The 21,576-nt window shown below is 42.0% G+C and overlaps 1 protein-coding gene across 1 annotated transcript in view; it reads right to left on the bottom strand.

Moving 5' to 3' along the window:
- Positions 1–1,653: 1,653 nt before the first annotated feature.
- Positions 1,654–21,576, bottom strand: part of tbc1d4 (TBC1 domain family, member 4) — a 34,519-nt gene continuing 14,596 nt past the window's right edge. Inside the window, 15 exon segments of the mRNA XM_030428392.1 lie at positions 1,654–4,447; positions 5,025–5,201; positions 7,105–7,274; positions 7,456–7,615; positions 8,856–8,999; positions 9,625–9,725; positions 9,993–10,151; positions 10,287–10,448; positions 10,954–10,956; positions 12,818–13,012; positions 14,440–14,597; positions 17,986–18,138; positions 18,624–18,790; positions 18,792–18,842; positions 21,213–21,272. Of these exon segments, the coding sequence (XP_030284252.1) occupies positions 4,217–4,447; positions 5,025–5,201; positions 7,105–7,274; positions 7,456–7,615; positions 8,856–8,999; positions 9,625–9,725; positions 9,993–10,151; positions 10,287–10,448; positions 10,954–10,956; positions 12,818–13,012; positions 14,440–14,597; positions 17,986–18,138; positions 18,624–18,790; positions 18,792–18,842; positions 21,213–21,272 (2,091 nt within the window). The 3' untranslated portion in view covers positions 1,654–4,216.

Genomic DNA, 21,576 nt, shown 5'->3' on the forward strand with positions numbered 1-21,576 from the left:
TAATTTGGCCTTCAGTAGGCAGGCAGAGATATCACCACTGACTATGTATATGATGAGTTTCATAGTTGTGTTGTTTTCTGATCGGTGCATACCCCCACTTTCCCCTATAATGTATATATATTTCAATACAAATTAAAGCTAAACTCTCGCCAAAAAGCAACTGAGGCTTTATTTGGGATTGAATATGAGTCAAACCTTCGTGTAAAAGCATAATTACGGCGAAAGAAGCACTTTTAAGATTGGGCACGTTAATTTTGAACGGCAGAGCTAGGGGCATGACACGCTAGCATCAAAATCGCTATTTTTAGAACACTAAGAAGGCTCGACACAACATGAAACTTTGCTCGTAGAATCACCAGGGTCTCTACTCATGAACACGAGCATTGAGAACATTGTTTGTGTACACAGAGTTTATGAAAAAGAAGGATTTTGAACTACTAGCTGCTGTGCTCCTGCGCGTCGCCGTCATGGCAGGCAGAAAGTGTTGATCCCCGAGTGCAACGTGACAGGCAATAGCGATTTTGATGCTAGCGTGTCATGCCCCTAGCTCTGCCGTTCAAAATTAACGTGCCCAAAACCGAAACTACGGTAAATCTTAAAAGTGCCTCTTTCGCCGTAATTATGCTGTTACACGAAGGTTTGACTCATATTCAATCCCAAATAAAGCCTCGGTTGCTTTTTGGCTCGAGTTTCGCTTTAAGCTAGTAGTAAGTTGGCATTCGTAATACTTCTTTGCATGTTTCAACCTGCAGCATCTTTACACATGGTTAACTTCAAGTTAGTTATTCTAACCACATACCCATTATGTTTAGCTTTTCCACCATCACATGGCCATTGCTTTAAATATGTGCGTACTGTTTATCTTTTAGATCACTCTGTAGCCATCAATTTTGAGTTTAAGCCAACTATGTCAAGAGTATATCCAATACCTTTTGCTGTGCATTACTTTTTTCAATTTATTTAACCATTTAGCATTACTCTTAGCTGATCCCTTACCTTCAACATGAGCTAAATATTTAACATTTATCCATTCACTATTAGCTAGGTAACTACTTTTAACAGTTCATTCAATACTTTTATCTGCACTTCATCCAGTACCTTAAGCTATCTGTGTAGACTTGCATCTGTTTCGAAACAGCTTGCTCATTTTCTCGCATTCTCACTTGAATGAGACAATGAATAGTATTCAAGCAGGAGCTGGTCTGAATCATCAGACCAACTAAGTGTGCAATATTGATTTAATTTAATTCATTGAACTGCCGCTGCATTTTTCTGTATTTCATCAGAGGTCATGTGGGAACTTTTACTTGATTCACTATAGCTAATTCAGAAATGTACACTCGGTTGGATGTTTCAATACGTTGTAAAGGGTATATTTCACAAAAGATCTTTTTCCCACTGGAGACCTGTTGTTGTCTTTGCCTAGGGCGCTAACAAAAGTACAACTCTCGAAAGGTCTTTAAATAGACTCTCTAAAACTGTCGAAGTCTACCTTGGCCTTTTACGCAATAATACGTCTACACACACAGAGACCATATTCAGCTTGAGGCTACGTCTTGCCCATGAAGTGCTACCTTGTAGAGCTGTAAAGGAACATGATTTCTTTATGAGAAGCAAGCATTGGACAAGACATTCGGACATGAGTAGACAGAAAACAAGGCAAGGTGAAGTTTATTGAAGAATTCATGACAGTTTGTTTGCTACTGTGTAGCCCTCATGTTGACAGAAAAACAATCCATCCAAGTGTTTTTCCTTAAAACACAGTGATACGATCACTATTTGGTCAGGACTCAGAGCGTCTGACGTAAAATACAGACACTTCGTTGACCACGAGGATGTGCTTAACATCAGATATTGACTAAATGATCTCATATCTCCGATTAATGGAGAAGGCCATTGTTAACCTTTGGCACAGAGGAATAAGATGAGACCGACGCATAAACAAAACTGCCAATAGTCCTTTTTAAGTGTGTCAAGTTTTTACCGCCACTATTCGGTAGCTTTTCAAGCTTTTGTCTTAGTACAAACCTGAAGAATGCTGAAAAGTTGAAGTGACAACAAATTTATCACATTTAACATACAATATATTACAGCATTTCGGATGATTTCATTCATTTTGCATTCATTCTTTTTTTCTTTTTTTTTTAAAAAACAACCATATCTTTGGTTCAATGGTCAATTTATATGATGCACAAATACTGTAGATAAGCAAAGTAGGCAAAGAGAGGCAGGAAAGCTGTGTAGGACTTTTATCCTACGTATCCTTCGACAGATTTCTAAATGAGTGTTTTGATATGTTTCACGTTTTGAATTGTTAAGATAATCCCTGCTGTTCAGAGGTGACTATTTCTCTATCTTTTATTTATGACAGGTTTAGTGCAAACCTTTACAACATCAACCCAATCACCACAAGGACACGTCAGACTAGATTTAGCAACCTTTCCAACGCTACTGTAGCTCCTGTCACTAAGCAAGAGTAAACAAGTACTGTGGGTCTATGCAAATAGACACGACTGCCAAAGGTATACATATTGCATTGTGTGGATATGTCGGATTGGACTAAAGTTTCAGAATCAAAACTTTTATACTGAAATAGACACAACTGTGTCACCACAACTTGTCGCCAAGGACAGGAAGACTGATAGACACTTTTAGCAGGTACTTTTTTCATGATAGACATCACCTTGGTTTTAATGTAAGGGTGTTTTATGAAAGCCGAGTCAAGCCCAGGACTGTTTTGCTTTCAATCAGAACTGGAGATGGTGAGTCAGACACGGAGGTGGGATAAAACAAAACTGAGGAAAGAGCCAGGGACACTCTTTCAACTCATTTGAACTGTCTGTCCATGTAGTCAGCCAGTTCCCTGCATGGCTTGTGTGTATGTGAGCGCGGGTGTGTGTGTGTGTGTGTGTGTATATATGTGTGTGTACATATACTGTCTATATTACCCAGCAACAAGAGAGACTTGTCCTCACTCAAAAGGAAACTAATTTGTGTTCAAGTTCTTCTTATTTCCTTTTGCAGACTCTCTACTCACCTCAACACTTGAGTTTCACTGCAAACATAAAATTGACTGTGTGACCAACCGCAATGCAACTGCAGGTATGTGTTGCTTTGCAATCTTGAGCCAAACAACACTTAAAGCACCTTCAAGAACGACAGGAAGAGGGGATGTTGCTAGTTTTGTCAAACCTTAGGCTGACAAAAAAAACAAGAATGTCATACAGACATTTAGCGCAGAAACACGTGCTGTAAATTCAGAGCACTCCCCCACTGTAGTCTGTTTTTTCGGCGTCTGAGCGTGGTGCTAAAACGAGGCGACACCGCGGTCAGTCACACAGGAAACTGCGAAGGCAGACGACCTCACATCCTGCCTGAGCTCTGGAAGAAACACTTCCTCCTTTAAAGCAGCAAGTGCAATTACTAAAGATCTCTCACGTGAAGGCAGTGGTGCTGTGCTGAGAGCTGAGCGGTGAAACACTGTGTGTCTGCCGAAATTTAAAGCCAAGCACCGCAGGTGTTTTTGTTGTGAAGAACAGAATGTTGTCACAATGATCTTTGGAGGGAAATTACATTCACAAAAATTTCAAGTGAGTAAAAGGAAATAACAAAGCAATGAGATTCCATCACAGACGCAGAGTTCAAAACAACAAAACAATGGTTATCAGCTCCAGGATCATACACACTGGTAATGGCTATAAGTTGAACCTGAGGTCCAAAGGATTGTTTGCCAATAGGCACCTTCTGTTCAGTGCGTTTATGGTGCTACTGAGCCTGGGAGTAAATACATCAAGGCAGTGCGCGGAAAAATTTGCAGAGGCAGACACTTTTTCTCGCTTGTGTCAATCTAGAAAATTCCCCCGGGACAATCAAAAAGATGTGAATGGGGAGGATGTCGTGCATCTTGATCTCACCTTCAAACTGGCAGTGACACAGGTGAGGCAGAACAGCAGCGTTGATCAGAACTGTCTGTTTGCAAGCATAACTGATAACCATCCTCCCACCACTCCATTATATGCTGACAAATATCACGTAGATATTTCCCCATACAGTCTGCAAGTCTCAAGTTCAGACATCACACATTTACAAATTGCTGCTACTCTTGTGCAGCAGTACAACAATAGCTGTGGCTCTCAGCAGCCTTCCACTAGAGCAGTCTGTGTTTGTTCACTCCTGCCTGTGTGTCTGCCCACAGCAGCCAGCCCCCTGGTTGCCATCAGGGCTTCTTGGCTGTAGTTTTGGCTTTCCCGTTGGGTCCCGTTTTGATCTGGGTCATCTCCACATCTGTCAGGGCGTCAGGGGGAAGGCATGAGCGCATGCGTTCAATGGTCTTCTGGTAAGCTGCCCTCTCCTGCTCCAGAGAGCGAATCATGTGCTTCATTTTGCTCTCCCGAGAAAGGAAGTTCTCTACGCTCGTCTCCAGCGTCTGAATCTTCTGCCGCGCAGCCTGGGGACACAGACATTGCACCTCAGTAAACGCTGTGTTTGACGCAAAGACGCACATTTGGATGGAGGGTAAATACAAAAAGCACAGAGGCTGCACATTGTGAGAGCTCAAGAAGAAGACAGTACTAGTGGGACTTTGTACCAGGATCACAGCACAAAACCTCATAAAAAGTGCCATCAAGTATGATTGTAGTTTATATATAATCCATATTCGACAAGGCTAAATCACTTGTGAGAGTAGCTCTTTGACGATCAATATTATTTAGACCATCAGGTGCGACTTTAGCACTACTACTGATCAAAATGTTGAGTGTCTGGAGACCATGAAGTGTTAGTCCCTTTGTCTTGCTATCAGCTTTTATTGTGTTTTTAACTTGTGTTTTAGTGCCATCTATGGGAAGTCCGAGATATAACCAGTGGCAGCTTCCGTGGATCACGACACACAACACACATCTGACAGGACTGTTCACCGCTCCATTTAAAGAAAGGAATTTTTAAACTGATCACATAAATTCCCCCAATGATAAAGCATAAAAAAGTATATATATCATTAATTATACATCTGGATCTCTCCTTACCTGAAGCTTCTCCAGCAGGTCCATGTTCTGTTTCTTCAAATGCACGTTCGTCTTTTCAAGTTTGTCGAGCCGGTCGGAGTCGTCCGGCAGCGGTCCCGCCTCCAACATCTCATCCTGCAGGACGTGGTACTCCACCTCGTACGCATGCAGCTGCTTCGAGATGTCCATCTCCATCACCTGGCAAACAGCACGTTACACAGCGAGACAGATGCCATCAACTGACAAGTCATTACAGTAAATCGATATCGTTACTAAAACCAACGGTAAGTTATATCAAATTTAGTCCATCTAGAGAAGAAAGGATAAAGGATACGTTTGTGATATTGTATATTTATATTACTGACAACAAATCCACAAAAAACAAAATACCAAAAGAACAAACAATTAATGGCTCTCACTAACATCTATTGTCTGTCCATCCAAAGCCTGATATAGCTAATTCCTCCACACGACTAACAAGACTAACAACTACAAAAAAAACACCACTAAAGCACATGGGTATCATATTAACACATTACAATGAACATGGGTGCTGTGGTTCATGTTGAGTCAGTCCCACATACACCATCCTGGTGCTGTAAACACTCACCCAGCTCCAAATTTCCTAAGAAATGCTGGATTTATTGAGTTTGAGTTAGAGATGTACAGTTCCAGCTGTTTTAAGGTTAATTAAAGCATAGATTTGTGAGTAACTTCGAAAGACTTAAACAAAAATTGGCGAGATAAATTAAGATAATAAACCTTAAAGTTGAAATCAGATTTTTGTGACTGCTACAGGAACTGTGTGTTGTGCAGGTGCTATCTAATCACCTTTTTCTATTTAGTTTAGTAGTATCTGCTTTCTATCTAATCCATTTAATCCTTAATAGACCATGACTTTTCCCTACCGCTTTCTCAACAGAGTACTCTGTACAATAATAAAGATAAACCATTTAAATATGGAGGGAAAAAAATTCACACACACTTTCACATTGAGAAAAGATATTGGAATACGGCCATTTTAAATCAAGTGAATGAGAGATTTTGGTTTGAAGGTTCTTTGCAGCTTGTTCCACTTGACACATGAGGAGCATTGGATTCGCCAAAAGTTTTGATATGAGAGTCTTGAGATTTATGGACACAGACAGTACGATGATATTCATACGTGACCTTGAGAATAGTGCACATTTTGCAATGGCTAGATTTAGAGAGCAGCCTGTGGAATATGAAATAGTATCATCAGAATAAAAATGTACGATTGAAATATACTCTCACAGTTATTTTACAATACAATAAAGAGGACCAGAAATACACCCTTGTGGATCACTCATGCCTCCTTCAGCTATCCATAATGGACTGTTCAATCAGTCCTAACGAGAAAAGTTATTCTTGTAAAATATTATGATCAAGGCAAGTCTATTAGAAGCGTAGCACAGTGTTGATAATTGTTTAGGGTTTTAACAATGTTGTACACATAATGCAGCTGTTACGGTGCAAGAGCATAATCTAAATCCTGACTGCTGAGGCTGAAATGTGTGTTTTTGAAGCTGTGCAGCTTCACAGATATTTGAGATTTTCCATTTTAATCCCATATGAGATCAACAATGTGAGCTAGAGGTAGCAAGTAGGTGAGCACTAAGGCGAAGAAAAGGGAAGGCTCTAAATCAACTCCGCATTTCAGGTATTAAACCACCCAGTCTACTGATGACCTCAGTTTGGCTTAGAGAAAATACACCACCAGAGGGGTGGATATTTGATGACAAACCTGCGGATGGAGTGCAAGCATTTAATGAATTAATCAGGCTAATTTGGAGTGTCAGGTGAGCCTCAGTCACGCAGCTTTGCAGCTTTCAACAAATTCAGTTAAACCGAACAAGACAATTTTGTCTTGTCTTGCATCATGGTGGACACTGAATCTTTACATCCCATCTGTAAACACATTTTCCACTGTCACAAGTATGAGGAAGCTCTCAGTTTACCTAAGCTGGAGTCACGTACGTGGCCACTCATGCACAAGTATCAAATGTACATGCATCACTGTGTTTAATTGTCTGGAAACTTGTGATCCTACTTCACAGTATTTCAACTTCTCATTCTGTACCTTCGCTATGGTCTGCTCCATCTGCGCATGAGTGAGGGCAGGCAGTGTTGTTTTCAGATAGTCCACGATGCTCTCAAAGCTGTCACACTCCACTATCTCCCCCTCATGGCTGCTCAGCAGACAGAGGGCCACTTTAAAGATCACCCCGGTCCCTTGGACAAACACAAAATCTGAAAAACAAGAGAAGCGCAGGCACATCAATGAAAACACCAATGCTTTTAACACCTTCCCTGTAAGCCATAATTACTAGGAGGCTACTTAAATGTCATCCTCTTTCGAAAAGCGCCATTGCGCAGATAAGTGGAAGCAAAAACAGCCATTGTTATAAATATATAATACGCGAAAATATACCAAAGATGCGGGACACAAAGCTGAGGGGGAACTGCGAGGCGAAGAGAGTGAGGAACCAGGGCGCTGCGTAGAGGCTCGGGCAGATGTCGTGCTCCTCGAAGTGATTGTACAACTCGCGGTGGTAGTCGTGCAACAGTCTGGAGAGCTGGTACATCTGAATCTGGGATCACAAAGACAGTGTGCACAGGCACATTTAAATAGATAACACAGGTCAAAACATGCTGCTCCTGAACAAACTGGTATATCTGGGTCTGCAGATGGAAGTATAAAAATATCACCAGGCAATCTGAGAAATTCTAGCTGACAAATAAACATTTACCCAAGCAGGAAGCTCCTCAAGTATTACCAGATCGTGTTAAGAGACTTGCTGAGACACGCACCAAGGCCAAGCATTTAATGAGCAGTACAAACTCTCTAACAGTGTATTACAGTGATCCTGACTACTGCTACGGTGAAATGCAGAGCCGACAGAAACGAGAAGCAGAAGTTAGCTCAAGCTAAAATTAGACTGTTATCAGTCTTACAATTTCCTGACTGTTACAAAGAAGAAAAGTAACACCTTTACCTCCTCGTACTGAACCGCCGCACACTGAAAAAGGCACAAATTCCTCTTATCGATGCAACCTTTGGATTAGTCTAAGACGAAGTGGAAACTGCAGCGTAGAGGGAACCAGCAGGTCACTGCTGGGCTAAATGGTTACCTGATGTAGATTAAACATTACCACGCCTGCCGATGCTTTCACTCCGGTGAGGTCGGCTGATGTTTAACCGAAGCTAACAGAGCAGGCATGCAGGTGTGGTTTGATTTAGAGGTGGAGACACTTGACTACTGTTTGCCGTTGCTAACTACTAACTCAAACAAGGCCTCTCACAGCAAACAGATCACAGCTAAATCTTGAGTGTAAAAGCCCAAGTGTGCCTGTGCCTGTTACTCACATAGTGTTCTAATAAGGTTGGGAAAAGGCTGGAGTCCTGTTGTGACCATAGCTCTTCTATTATTCTGGACTGAAATGCTCAAATTAATCCAAGCCTGAGTTTTGTTTTTGTTTACAGAGTAATGAGATAATTCTGAGGAAGTGTGTGCTGCTTGTTTAAAGGGACAGTTCACCCCAAAATAGTGCCATCCATTAGATTTGATAGAAGACAAACACCATCTCTAAAACTCTGCAACTCACATCAAAATAATCTAGATGTATAAATAGCAATACAGGTAAGAGGAAAAATGTGCATTTTGGGGTGACCTCTCCCTTTCTTCTCCCTGCGCAATGGTCAGATCTGTTTGAGGAGGTGTAGGTGGGTACTGGCATGTATTGCTGTCAACCAGTGTCTTTATTGATAAAAAGAACCCTCATATTCTCATAACATGTTCTAGTGGTCAGTTTACCCATTCATGTACTGACCTGCAGAGAGACCATGTCAGGTCTGTACTGCTGCCTGATGCCGAGGTCGTACATGAGGAACTTCAGCATGTCAAAGGCCTGCTCTTCGCTCATGTGCAGCAGCAACACTCCAGCCACGAAGCTGATACCCTGGCAGTAGCCTACCTGTGTGGATCAAAAAAAAAAAAAAAAAAAAGCACATGATATATACTACCAGTCATGATATTTGCGAGTCTCTGGGCTCACTTGCTCATATCCTATGCTCCATTTGAATATTCTGAATTAGGCTTTATTCCATATTGATCATTTTCAGATTAAGACATGTGGGACATGCCGGCGCTGCTCAAGTTTTAGGAGCATTCTTAGGACATATCTAGAGCACATTCAGATAATGTTACTCAAATGGGGTTTTTACCACAGTTTGCATCACACGGCCTCTTGCCTGTTTACAGACAGCTTTGTGCGTTGTACACAAACCAACAAACCAACAGTTTGCAAGGCTGGGGAAGCAATGCATGCACAAAAGAAAAGCCCACATTTCTGGTCAGAAGGAGAAACACACCTACTATTGAGCACTATGAAAGAAAACATCGGATATGCACAAGTATCAAAATGCTGACCCTTTTTTAAAAGTTGAAGGTGGTTGAAGGAAAGAAAGGGGAGGCTTCATTTTCATTAGCCAGCTTATTAGGAATATTGTCTTTTTAGAATAACAAAACCGGAATATTTTGTGCATGTAAAAGAAGTCAGTGATGCACTGTGGGGAAAGGATACAGGACTGTGAATGTACCTCTGTATCCAGCAGAGAATAGGCTTTGAGGAGGTTGTAGAGGGAAAGCTGCCCTGCACCCAGCTGGGCTGAGAAGTACTGGTGGGTGGGGAAGGTCCGGCCTGAGCAGGGAGACAGTGAAGATATTTACATCTAGACATTTATTAAATGAGCTCTTAAGTTGACAAGAAGAGTTTTTCCCTGACAAAATGATGCCCAGTTTTTCTTATAACTGAGAACAATAACAATCAAACTACTTCTCAAGTAGACAAGTATTAATAATAATGACAGCTTCTCAAAATGCCTAAAGTACAAAAACAATCAAATTCCATGACTTCTCTTTGTTCTCCATGACAACATGGACCCCTTTTATACAACTGCGTGCTCACCTAGATCCACCAGAATAGAATGCTGCTGTGCGGTGAGCTGCTTGAGCAGGTCCTGGTAGGGGGTGTCTGGGGCCTGCTGACGCTGGGGCAGCCTGTGACGCAGCCGGTGCTGATGGGAAAGGAGCAACCACACCTCCCCCCGCCTACCTTTGGGAACACCTGTACACAGAGATGGAGACAGCAAATGGCTCGTTCAGAGTGTCACAGAATCAAAGGCACACCAATACATGTCTTTACAACCTGTGTCTCTCACTTACATACACACAAAATCCTACACACATACACATCATTCACCTTGGCAGAGAGCGTGATACATCTCCTCCTTGTCCTGTGGGACTGTCGTTCTGCCCGGGGCTGTCAGTTTTCTCTCCCACAATGCCAGCGCATCTTTGGAGCACTGGCCCACTTCCTGGTAGCTCAGCTTCATCTTGCGGATGTGCAGCTCATCTCTGCTCGCTGCAACACAATCGCCAGAACAAAAAAAAGATGAAAAAACATATTCAGCATCATTTTGTCAGTGAAGATTCTCTGGTCGCTCAGGGAAAATCAACACCAATGGCCACCAAAGGACGGCTGTACTTCAAAACAAAAAAAGCCGCCTGCATTTGTAGAACAACAACGCGGCGGATTGAAATGCATCGGATTTGAGAGCAAGTGTGTTTACAGCCCCTCACACCTTTTTGTCACCAGTTACCACAGAAAGCCTAGCACGTAAACACAAGCCACAATACCCACATTAACACCAAAGATCCATCCTATTTATGCTGGAGGCATGGAGGAGCTACATCCAGAATATGGGGAGAGGTGCGAAGGACAAAAGACACAAAAGGAGCATAAAGTATGATAGTACCTGAACATGCAAACTAAAAAAGCTGAATTGAATGGATATAATTAAAAACACCCGAAACCATGCAAAACATCTATCTGCCCTAATCCCAAGGGCTCCTTTTATATGGCTTACCTTCTATTGAAAAACGGTTATTCACAGTTAGGTCCTCAGACCAGCATTGGTGTCATAGTAACAAACAAAAGGGAAAGAGATGTGTTGGTATAATATAATATGAAAGCTACACAAAGCAGGTACATCCCATAACATGAAATAAAAACATCTCCCTTTCATTCTCCTTTTCTCTGAGAGTTGGATGTTAATGTGATGTGCGGTTTTTTTGTCGATTTTCTGAGCAACACACGATGGTCTTGGATTGTTATCATCGGGTCGAGTTAACTTCATGCCACTTCACTGGAAAGATGCCGTTTTGATAATGAAGTAGTTAACCGACTGTCCCAAATGGCCTCTACTTCCTCTTCTCCACTCCATTTCTCCTCTTGCCTGTTTACTTCCTGATAAGAGTCGAGTGGTTGAGAGGGCAGGAGAGGGGGAGAAAAGGAGTGCTAAAAATACAACTTTGGGATGCAGCCTCTACGGCACGGCCATTAGAGGGCGATGTTTTCCAGTGCTACATCCAGGTCTATAAAGGAATACAAAATAAAGCCTCTGATGTGTGCCTGGTATGGTACTTGAAGAAAAAAAAAGTATAAATTAGCACATTAAAATGACATGACATTTAAAATTGATTTAAATTCTAGCTCTCAAGTTTAACTGCTGGACACCGCTGGAGGCTTCAAGTTTCCACATCACACTTGCGTACGCTGAATACTGCAGTACAAAAATGTCACATGAAAAATAAGTTAATACAAACAAACAATGAATGCCTTGTGTCTCTTGGTAGTAATAAATTAATAAAAAATCTGCTAATGAAAACAAGTCCCATTCATCTCAATGACATGCTACTTTCTAGGTGATTGTGTCTTCCCTCACATGTATTGAGGTAGTATTGAAGACAAATTAGTTAAATATACTTGGTAAGATTTTGGTCCAGACTGCATAAACTGCACCAGGACTTGCTTCCAAACCTTTTGTGATGTCACAAATCATGCTCGTAGGCCCTCCCTCTTAGAATCTAGATTACCAGTGAGCACAGAGAAAATGTCCTCTTTCAGCGATGAATGCTAAAAACAGCCTCCCGGTATCAAACGCTGCACATTCCTCATTCTACACAGCAAAGCTCAAACATTCAACTACGAATGAAAAGAGAATCACAATTTCGACTGGAGGGGACCTGAACTGTTTTGACCTGCACATGCACTTTAACCAACTGAGTATTTGCTTTAGTTTGTGTGTCTGCATGTCTTCATATGTCCTAAGGAGTGTATGCAACACCAAAACATTCGGCTCTAAATATAGTTGCGCCCCAGAATCCAAGCCCGAGATGGCAACATTTGACCTCTCTACATAAACAGATATCACAGCAAAGGAGTGGCCAACTCTTCCATCGCTGTGCACCTCATGAATCTTCATTTCGGAGCGACAAGACCTCTGGGAAACACTTTCATCATAAATAAATGGTAGGCTTATAGTTGATAGTTTCACTTTATTAAAACGTTCTTAAATGTGGAATAACTATTAACTAAAGTGTAATTAACTACACGTTTACCATTTATGAATGATTGCTATTAAGTGTTAAAGACTTGAGTATTTAAGTGTGCAGTGAGGAATTTACCACAGTAATAATATCCTAACTGCACAAACAATAAGCCCCAGTATGAGCCGCTTTCCACAAGAACAGCCCCGTGACAAATTATAAATACCACCAGTGTCTGCGGAGGAGCAAACACACTTGACATCAAAAGGACACCGAATGATCTAGCAGCAGACAAGAACGGACATTTTGTTCTTCATAGTTTTTCATTCATATGACCAAATGCACGCTTTGTTCCAGTGTGATTATCATACTTTCTGTGCACAGTAGCAACTGAAAACTCACCCTCCAGTCTCTGGTTCTCCTTTTCCATTCGCAGCAGCAGGATCTGCTGGTGGATGGCAGTCTTCCAGAGGGCCCGGTAGTCAGCCCCCGTCCTCTTAGGTCTCTCCCCCGGTGGAAGCTGACGCCCCAAGGGATCCAGACTTGAGTTGCAGGCACGGGGTGAGAGGGGCAACAGCTCCCTGCCATCAGAGTGGTCTAAAACACAATATCCAGAAACATTAATACAAAGCACATGTAGAAAACATATTGTTTATGTCACAGTTTGTTCATATGATCGATGAATGAAGTGAGAATGTGTACAATCTTTGCAACAGGCTGAAAGAATACATCAGTCTGTCCCTTTTGCAAAACCAAAGTCAATGCGCTGCAAAGTGAGATATGCATCCAGAAGTTAAAATGTGACATTTTCAAAACATCATGACTGTTTGCAGCACTTTGTACATCTATGAATACTGTCATATGTGTAAGTATGTCTAACTTCAATGTACATTTCTTAAAGTGAACTGCCTGAGGATGGAAATTAAATATTAGGGTAAACAATAAGGTTGTATTGTATTATATCATATCGTGTCGTGCCCTGTCTTCTTTATCATATGGTATCGTATCAAATCATGTCGTGTCGTACTATTTCGTATCAGTCCTGTCTTGTTGTATCGTATCATATCGTGTCTTACATTATCGTGTTGTATTGTGTCATGTCTTATTGTATCATAGCGTTTCTTGTCATATCGTACTGTGTTGTATCATGCTGTATCGTGTCTTATCATGTCCTATCTTGTCTTAACGTATCATAACGTGTTGTATCATGTCTTAACGTGACTAATCGTATCGTGTCTTATCGTATCATATAGTGTCCTACATTATCGTGTTGTATTGTTTCATGTCTTATTATGCTGTATCGCGTCTTGTCATATTGTCTCGTGTCCTATTTTAACTTAACATTTCGTATCATGTCGTAGCATGTCTTGTGACGTCTCATATTGCGTTTTATAAAAAAGGGGTTATCAGAAATGCTTAGAATTGTCATCCAACTCTTGCAGCTCACCACAGATTTTAAGCCGCTTGTAACTAATTGTGTTGGATTTATGGCATGTTTACTGCAGTGTTCAGTCTCACACCCTGTCCCAAGCAACAGCAGACAACTGTTTTAGGCAAAAAATACTCTGATAAAACTCATTCGAACACTAACTAACAGGTAGAGAAAAGTGAAGCACTAGCAGCTAAAAAGCCAGATAATTCAGGAGTTGTTAATGTCCTGGATCTGGGGCTAATCACCACATTTTTAAGCTCTCGTGAGCGAGATAAGAAAGACGTTGCTAAAGCGAAGAAAACTGGTCATGAGAACAGGTAGGAGGATCACTTTCACAGGCTCCTTTATCTGTGCTTATCTGACAAGGATGAAGTGGGAAAATTCCTCTTTGCTTCCAATGCTTACCGCTTTTACCCATTCGTGCATGCATGAAAGACGTTCAGGAGTTTAAGAATAGCAATTTTTCCACGAGAATCAAATGTTCCCCCTGCCGTGTACTCATTTGCTATGCACTTGTGGATTATTCAGAGCGGATTCAACGAGCATCGTGTTTTGCCTCGCATGAACTGCTTGAGGGATTGTGTTACCAGACCTGGGTGCTGCATGGATGCAGATGTCTTGTTCATGGGTGAAGCGACCCTCAGGAAGATCTTCTGTCTCCAGGAGACCCTGCGTGGGGTGGGAGGGAGACCTCCGCTCAGAGAGTCACTGCTGCAGCCAGACAGGGTCCTCTTCCTGCCTTCCCCATTGCTACGAGACAAGACAGCAGCGTCACAGACACCCGATAAACGAGTCAGCTATCATCTTACACCAACACTCTCTCAGCAGCTCTTACAAATGCAGGCTCTCTATCTCTCACACAGACACACAGACACACACACACACACACACACACACACACACACACAGCCTTTAATACCCCAAGGCACACATTTTCCAACATCACCACTCAGAGACCATACACAAGCTTCTCATCAACAGCTGATGAGAAATGGTCATGGTGAACCTGTAACATACTGAAAAACCTGTACCCAATGTGCATGTTAATAAAGCAGAAGGTAGTGTTTGACAGTATATCACAATTAGTATGTAAAATGACAACAAACATCAGCCACTTAAACAGTTGACGTGCATGCGTGCTCACTCGTTTTCTGGAAAAGAAGTTGCTTTTGTGAGCAGAGAAGAAAACTTCTACCTACTACCTGTAGGAGGTAGTGAAACACGTTCAAACAAACAAGTTTCCTTGTGTTACCTGTGTTTCACATGCATTGATTATAATATCCAGAAGAAATTAAATCCAAAGCTGCTAACACAACAATGCCTCCGCACAGCGATAGCCATGGCATTGTATTTTGGGGTTGTTCATCCCATTGTTGTAAACGTGATATCTCAAAAAAAAAAACGCTCATCTTCAAATTCAGAGCAGAATTTCTTAAAATGTGGAACAAATGTCCACTTGGACTCATCGATGAACTGTTCAGATTCAGTGGTCAAAGGTCACTGTGACCTCACAAAACACAGTTTTGGCCTTTACTAAACAATTGATATGATGATTATGACAACATTTTACATAAATGTCTTATAGGAGGGAATGTTGAAGTTAAGGCCAGAGGTCAACGTCACTGTTACTTCACAGCATTCTGCAAAAATATGTTCTGGTTATTATTCAGCGCCATAGCTCTGGAACAACAACTTGACCGGTGCACAGATGTATGCAACCAAGAGGCAGTATTTCTAGTTTTTTTATTGTCACGTTAGTATCAGAGTCATGCGCTTGCTTTCAATTGGCTGTTGCTACTGTATACTGTCGGTGGGACCAGTGTTGTTTGTTTTCTGGAGCCATAACAACGACCTTTTTGTCAAAACAGTTTGGCTTCTTTAACGATTTAGCCACTTTAGTAAAGGCCTTAATATTCCCCTCGTTGTTTGTCACAGTTTCTTATATTTGGAGCCTCGAATGCTTTCTTGCTTTGAACCAAAATAAAGTGGTCATATGTTGAAAAACAGTGAGAGGGAACCTGCTATTTGTGGTAACATATGAATGCAGTATGTGCAAAAAAGGAGGGTGAAATGGAGAGCAGCACAGTTCACCATGTAGGAAAGTCTTTTTACATGGATGATGCAGCGTGCATTTATTGACACTAAAGCACAGCGTAATTAGAAAATCCTCTTGTTCTTTTGCAGGTCGGGTTGTATTACTGAAGTGATTAGTAAGACTGCACTGAACATTAATATCATAATTTAACAGTCTAAAATATTACAGTTGCTAAACCATTTTTGCAGTGTTTGTTCCCTCTTGCAGGTCTCTGTCATGCTATTAATGGAATTATTCCAAATCAGTGCATTCTGCATTGCAGTTTACGAGCACCATTAAATTAACATGTCTATTATATCTATTAAAGGACATTTTGTTTTTGTACAAACAAATTAAAAACCTGGCACTAATAATTTGTCGTGTTTCCTTTTTACAGACAACCAATTTGCACACAAAATTGAACCGTGAATTAAAGATTTAATTTCAAGCTGTAAACACACAAACACAAACATATAAATAAGCTTTCAAATGTGAAAATCAAATCTCCACTACTGGAGAGACTTCATGAATACGTTAATGAGCCTTTAAAGTCAAATTGCATTTTTCCTTTGTTAGAGCAGCTAAAAGGAACTTCCATTTTTTGTTGATTTGTTGATTTTTTATGTATCATATTTGATATCGAAACATACACAATTTTGTTTCCGTCAACTTTATTGTTTTAGTCTGATAATCTGTAGGCCTCTAGTCATCCTCACCAATCTGCTGTGAAAAAAATATTAAAACTTGGACTTATTCGACCCGGATAAGTAGAAATCCAACCCAGCGACAGGCATTAAGAATGAGAATACCAACTATGCAAAAAGAGAAAATCTCCTCACTGGTGTTCCCCTTTGTTTATGTCGCTCATCATAAAATTGAGATCGTTTCATTACTCACTGTGGTCAGTTTTAAAAAAAACAAGTGGATCATTTGATGGCTGTAGTAGTCAATAAGCTTGCTCAGCACACGAGTGCCCGTCTCATCATGTGGACAGTGAAAAACAGGAAGTGACCTTTATCGAGACAAATGTCAACATGTTTTCACTCCCTCAGCTGTTCTGCACATTTAACATCGCCTCTTAAAAAGCAGATTTGAATTCTTCTCTCGACATATGATTTCTCACTAAGCTTTCCTGCCAGTGAAGTCAGAAAGTCGCAGAAAAGACAGCACTAGCACTGGGGAAACGAAATCTGACAGTGCAACAAAACATGTGGGCACGCTCAGATTTAGATACCCTGCAGGTCAAGGCTTCAGCTCTCGTTCATCAGCAGGTGCAACACGTGTTAAAAAGCTTTTTTTTACGCGTTTTGCTGCATTATCTATGCAAGTGTACTTTTGGGGTACTTGGGGTTTTGTCTGCAGTCAAGAGGGGAAAAAAACATCCCACCATTTTACAAACGTCTGCTCCACTGAACCTCATACATAATGGAAATGTTACCCTTTACTTTCTGCCATCCAGACATTGAGTAGACTGCGTGTCAACAGAGGATCTAGAGACTCTCTGGCTCACACAGCGGTTGTCTTCATTTCTCGAACATACTAGATTAGGCGATTGATTAGTGCAGCTGATCGTTAACAGCAACCTTTCAAAATAAAACACATCACTGAACTGAGCCAGCATGATGCTTAGACTCCCCCAGGCGTCATGAGCAGCGGTGGTCAGGAAAGGTGATGGCAAAAGTGTGAAGTGCAGTTAATAGAGGCTGAAAATCGTGCAAAACAGCGTCAAATTCACATGCAAGTACAACAAGAGAGGGGTGTATCAGCATCCCCTTCTACTTCTGAGTGAACCAGGAAGAGGGCGGGTCCAGCTGCAGAGATAACGGGGAAATAAAGAAAGAGCTGGAAGGTATTTTTACCCATAAAAATGTTTATATGGATAGGCAGGAAATTCAGGGACAAAAAAAGCTGGGTGTTAAAAGGTTTGGACAGCCAACATGTACGCGGCTACTGCCATCCCAGCAAAGATCAGTTCGCCCTCCCACCCATGTCAACTCCTCTGTCCCTGGCTGTTGCCTTTGGGTCTAAGCAGGGGGGGGGCTTTGTTCAAGCACCCCCTCTCACCTCTTGAGGCTCCCACTGTCTGCCAGGGAGCTCAGGGAGCCCAGTGAGCCCTGGTAAATGCTTTTCAGGAAAGTGGGGGTGGAGAAGGAGGAGGGGAGGCCGAAGGAGGACTCGCTCTCCGAAACGCTGCGAGTTCTCGAGACAACCACAGGACTGGGCGAGCCAAACATGAAATGCCCAAAAAGTAAAATTAAAACAAACAAACACGTTACACAAAAAAAGGAGCTTCTGGTCAGAGCACAGAAAAACACTGAGGAACACATGGGCGATGAAAACAGTGACAGGAAACTTGTGATGCTATTGTTCAAAGGATAGTGGAGCAGGAGGTGGAGGGATTCAGGTCTGATCAAAGTGCTGCAAATAGATCATATTGTCTGTGTGTGTAAATCAAAGGTTAACAAAATATTTAGTTTGTGTTAAACCGATTAAAGAAAAGCAGGTTTTTATTTAGCGTTAGCCATATCTTAAAGAAAAACAAAAAAAAACACGTCAAAACACAAAAGTTCCCTCCTGTCAACAAAATCACTCAAAACATCCACTCCTGCTACATTACTGAAGAGATGCACGTTCTTTAATGATCACTCCTCTCTCCCACAGGTTCCAGCTAGGCAGGCAGCGTCTAACAAGGTGTAAGTTACCTGCTCTGCAGCAGTTCAGGGTTAACGGACTGCTGTCTACGCAGAGGAGCCTGTTTGCTCTGGCTGGAAGGCTGGCCCTCGAAGGAGATGCGTTTCTTCACAGGTGGATGGCTGAAGGTGTGGGCACGCCGGCGGAACTGCACGCCATTTTCCGGGTCGTCGTCAGGGGAAAGCGGGAGGGGAACCTGGAGGGGTGTGACCAGGAGACTCCTCATCCTGCTGAGGAGGCGAGACAGATGTCAGCGCATGTGTAAAAATCTCTTTCACAGATTTTTCACATTTATGACATTTTCTATCTCATATCACTCTACCTTCAGCATGGCTATATTTTCTGATGAAACTGACTGAAACGGAACCAGTGAAAGAGTGGCATAATGACAAGCTAAAAACACGCATATTCTGATTAGCTATACAGGTCAAAAACATTGCTATACACTGAATTCAAAGAGCAGCAACAATGCTACACGTCTCTGGAAGTGAAACCTCACACACGGCTTGTAACTTTATTCTAAACACACAGGTCAAAACTCAATCGCTCAAGTTACATGTCTGCACTCACCCAGCCAACTTTACCCTACGATAAGACTTGTTCCAGGTTTAACTTTCCACTAAACACCCTTGGGCTCAGCGTTGCCTCTTGCCTGCTGGTGCAACTCCCACCATCTATTGTTTTCTAATGGACAATGTCCTGTGACTCACAGCATCGCACCGCTCTATTGGTGGGAAGGACCTCACTGGCTCAATCCACACGGAAACCCTCCAATCTCCTCCCAGCGTGCTTTCAGAGACCTCCCTCTCCACAGTTTGACACAACAGGAAAAATTCTGCCATGTTTGTGCTGCCGCTTTCAACATGCATAGAAAAAAGTGCGGCTGTCACCATCCTCACGGTTCTGCTGATGACATTGCACACTGTAAAAGTTCGGTTGGTCCGTCGCACACATGTAAATCACGGCAGATATCCCTGTCAGCCGAACGGCTTGATTGGTGATTTGCAGGTTTTGGGAAACACTGATAAGATGAAGCGGCTCAGTGAATCAGACACTCGTGCGGCGCTGTGTCCTATGACAGGGCTAAGAAGAGGAAGCCCGGACAGGCATGGCTCAGCAGACTTACAAGTGGACATCCTGACTTGAATTTCCTGCTTACCAGGACATCGGCATCCTGACACAATCCCCAGATGACTACTTATTCGCTCAATCACAGGGCAAACAACATTCTTCTGGAGAAAGCTACAGAAACACGCTGCTCTAGAACAGCGAGGGGCACAGGTGCAGCTCGAAGGGGAGGATGCCCGATTCTCCTCACACATACAGATACACACACATGTGGCATTGTCCCTTCGTTTTGCATAAGAAAAAAACTGCAGTAAACCATGTTTCTCACAAAAATATATATTACATAATGTGCATGTGTTGTTAGAGCCACCAGACTTTGGAAAGCTGCTGTTAATTCTTTATTCTGACGCTTTTATCATTGCTTCAGATGCTTTTCACTTATCTATTTTACTTTGGGTGTATCTATTGTATTGTTTAAATATTCATATCAGCTGTGCCTGTAATACTTGTTTTGCTCGCTTTGTATCGCTGTCTTGAAAAAGGGCTACATGAATGCATTTTTTTCATAATCATTATTAAATCTACAATAGCCAGATACAGCAGCTTTTTTAAAATTTAAATTAAATTTTAAATAGTATATGGTCAAAACATTGTATAAGTAATGTAATTCTATGTCTATATCAAAGACTTTGGTGGCTCCAGAGGAAGCTGCGTGAAATCTGATAAAATCCCTCAAGTTATCCAGCAGTATGCTTTTCTGACTATATCGACTCACAATCCTCTGCGCTGTAGAAGTTGCGTCACATCGACTGAGCTGCAGAGAGGGCACAAGCAGACGACAGCTCCTTAGCTGCGTTCCAAATCGCATACTTTTTGTCTTTTTACTTCAAATTTCAAGCTACAAATGAGCACGAGTGTCAAATTCAAAGGTGCCACGATAAGACAAAGTAGTACATCCCAGTTGCATACATACTACATGAAAAAGTGTGTATTTTGGAAAACAGCTTTTGACTGAAGTGTTGGTTTATCTGGTTGTCCTGCATGGATATTGATGACTTTTTTTAACCTATCCGTCCTGAGTCTGACAATGTTATGAGAGTTCAATGCCAAATTGGTGGAATACTCCTATGACTCCACCATGACTGATGGAGAGTCAGGGGGACTACATCACACACCTACTCCACATTCTGCACAGCAGTGACACGGCGGAGCCAACAACCCCAAATGGTTCACTGATAGCTCCGTCAACACACTCCCTGCTGAAACTCTTCCCTATTTTGTTTTGGCCAATTCTACCTCACCATGAAACTATGCGGGAATAACGCAGCGCAGAATCATGTGAGAGGACGAGAACCGTTCGCGGCCTCCAGTAACTGACGAAAGTGAGAGCATGCTTATCGTTCTTGTCCTTTTCTGAGGACAGAGCTGGAATATAATGCGCTTTTTAAAAGCCACTGAGTAAAAGTGAGAATTCCCGGAGAACCTTGAGTGAAGTGCTGGGAGTTCTCGTGTTCCCCCTCAAGGACACTTACCCTTTCGAAACTGCTTATGCTCCCCATGCTTCCCAGGCGGCCCCGCATCCGGCTGGCACCCTGGTGGCAGAGATGGTTATACAATATGAAACATGCGCATATGCTCTTTTTCAACTGCTCGTGACAAACAAGTGCAGCTGGTGTCGTCAAGAAGGCACTTAAAACAACAGCTCAGGAAATCATAAATGCCGAGAGATAAAAGGACACATTTTTCCTGACTTGATAACATGAACTGTTATTGTCATTGTCGAGCTAAGTCTCTGAGACAATAGCAGATGGCAGCAGAGGTCTCAGATTGCCTGGATGCCTCTGCTGAGGAATTATTCTGCTGTCTCACTGGCAGATATGGGTCAATCCAAATCCC

This window comes from Sparus aurata, chromosome 9 (genome assembly GCF_900880675.1).
Source record: "Sparus aurata chromosome 9, fSpaAur1.1, whole genome shotgun sequence".
In the NCBI taxonomy this organism is placed as follows: domain Eukaryota; kingdom Metazoa; phylum Chordata; class Actinopteri; order Spariformes; family Sparidae; genus Sparus; species Sparus aurata.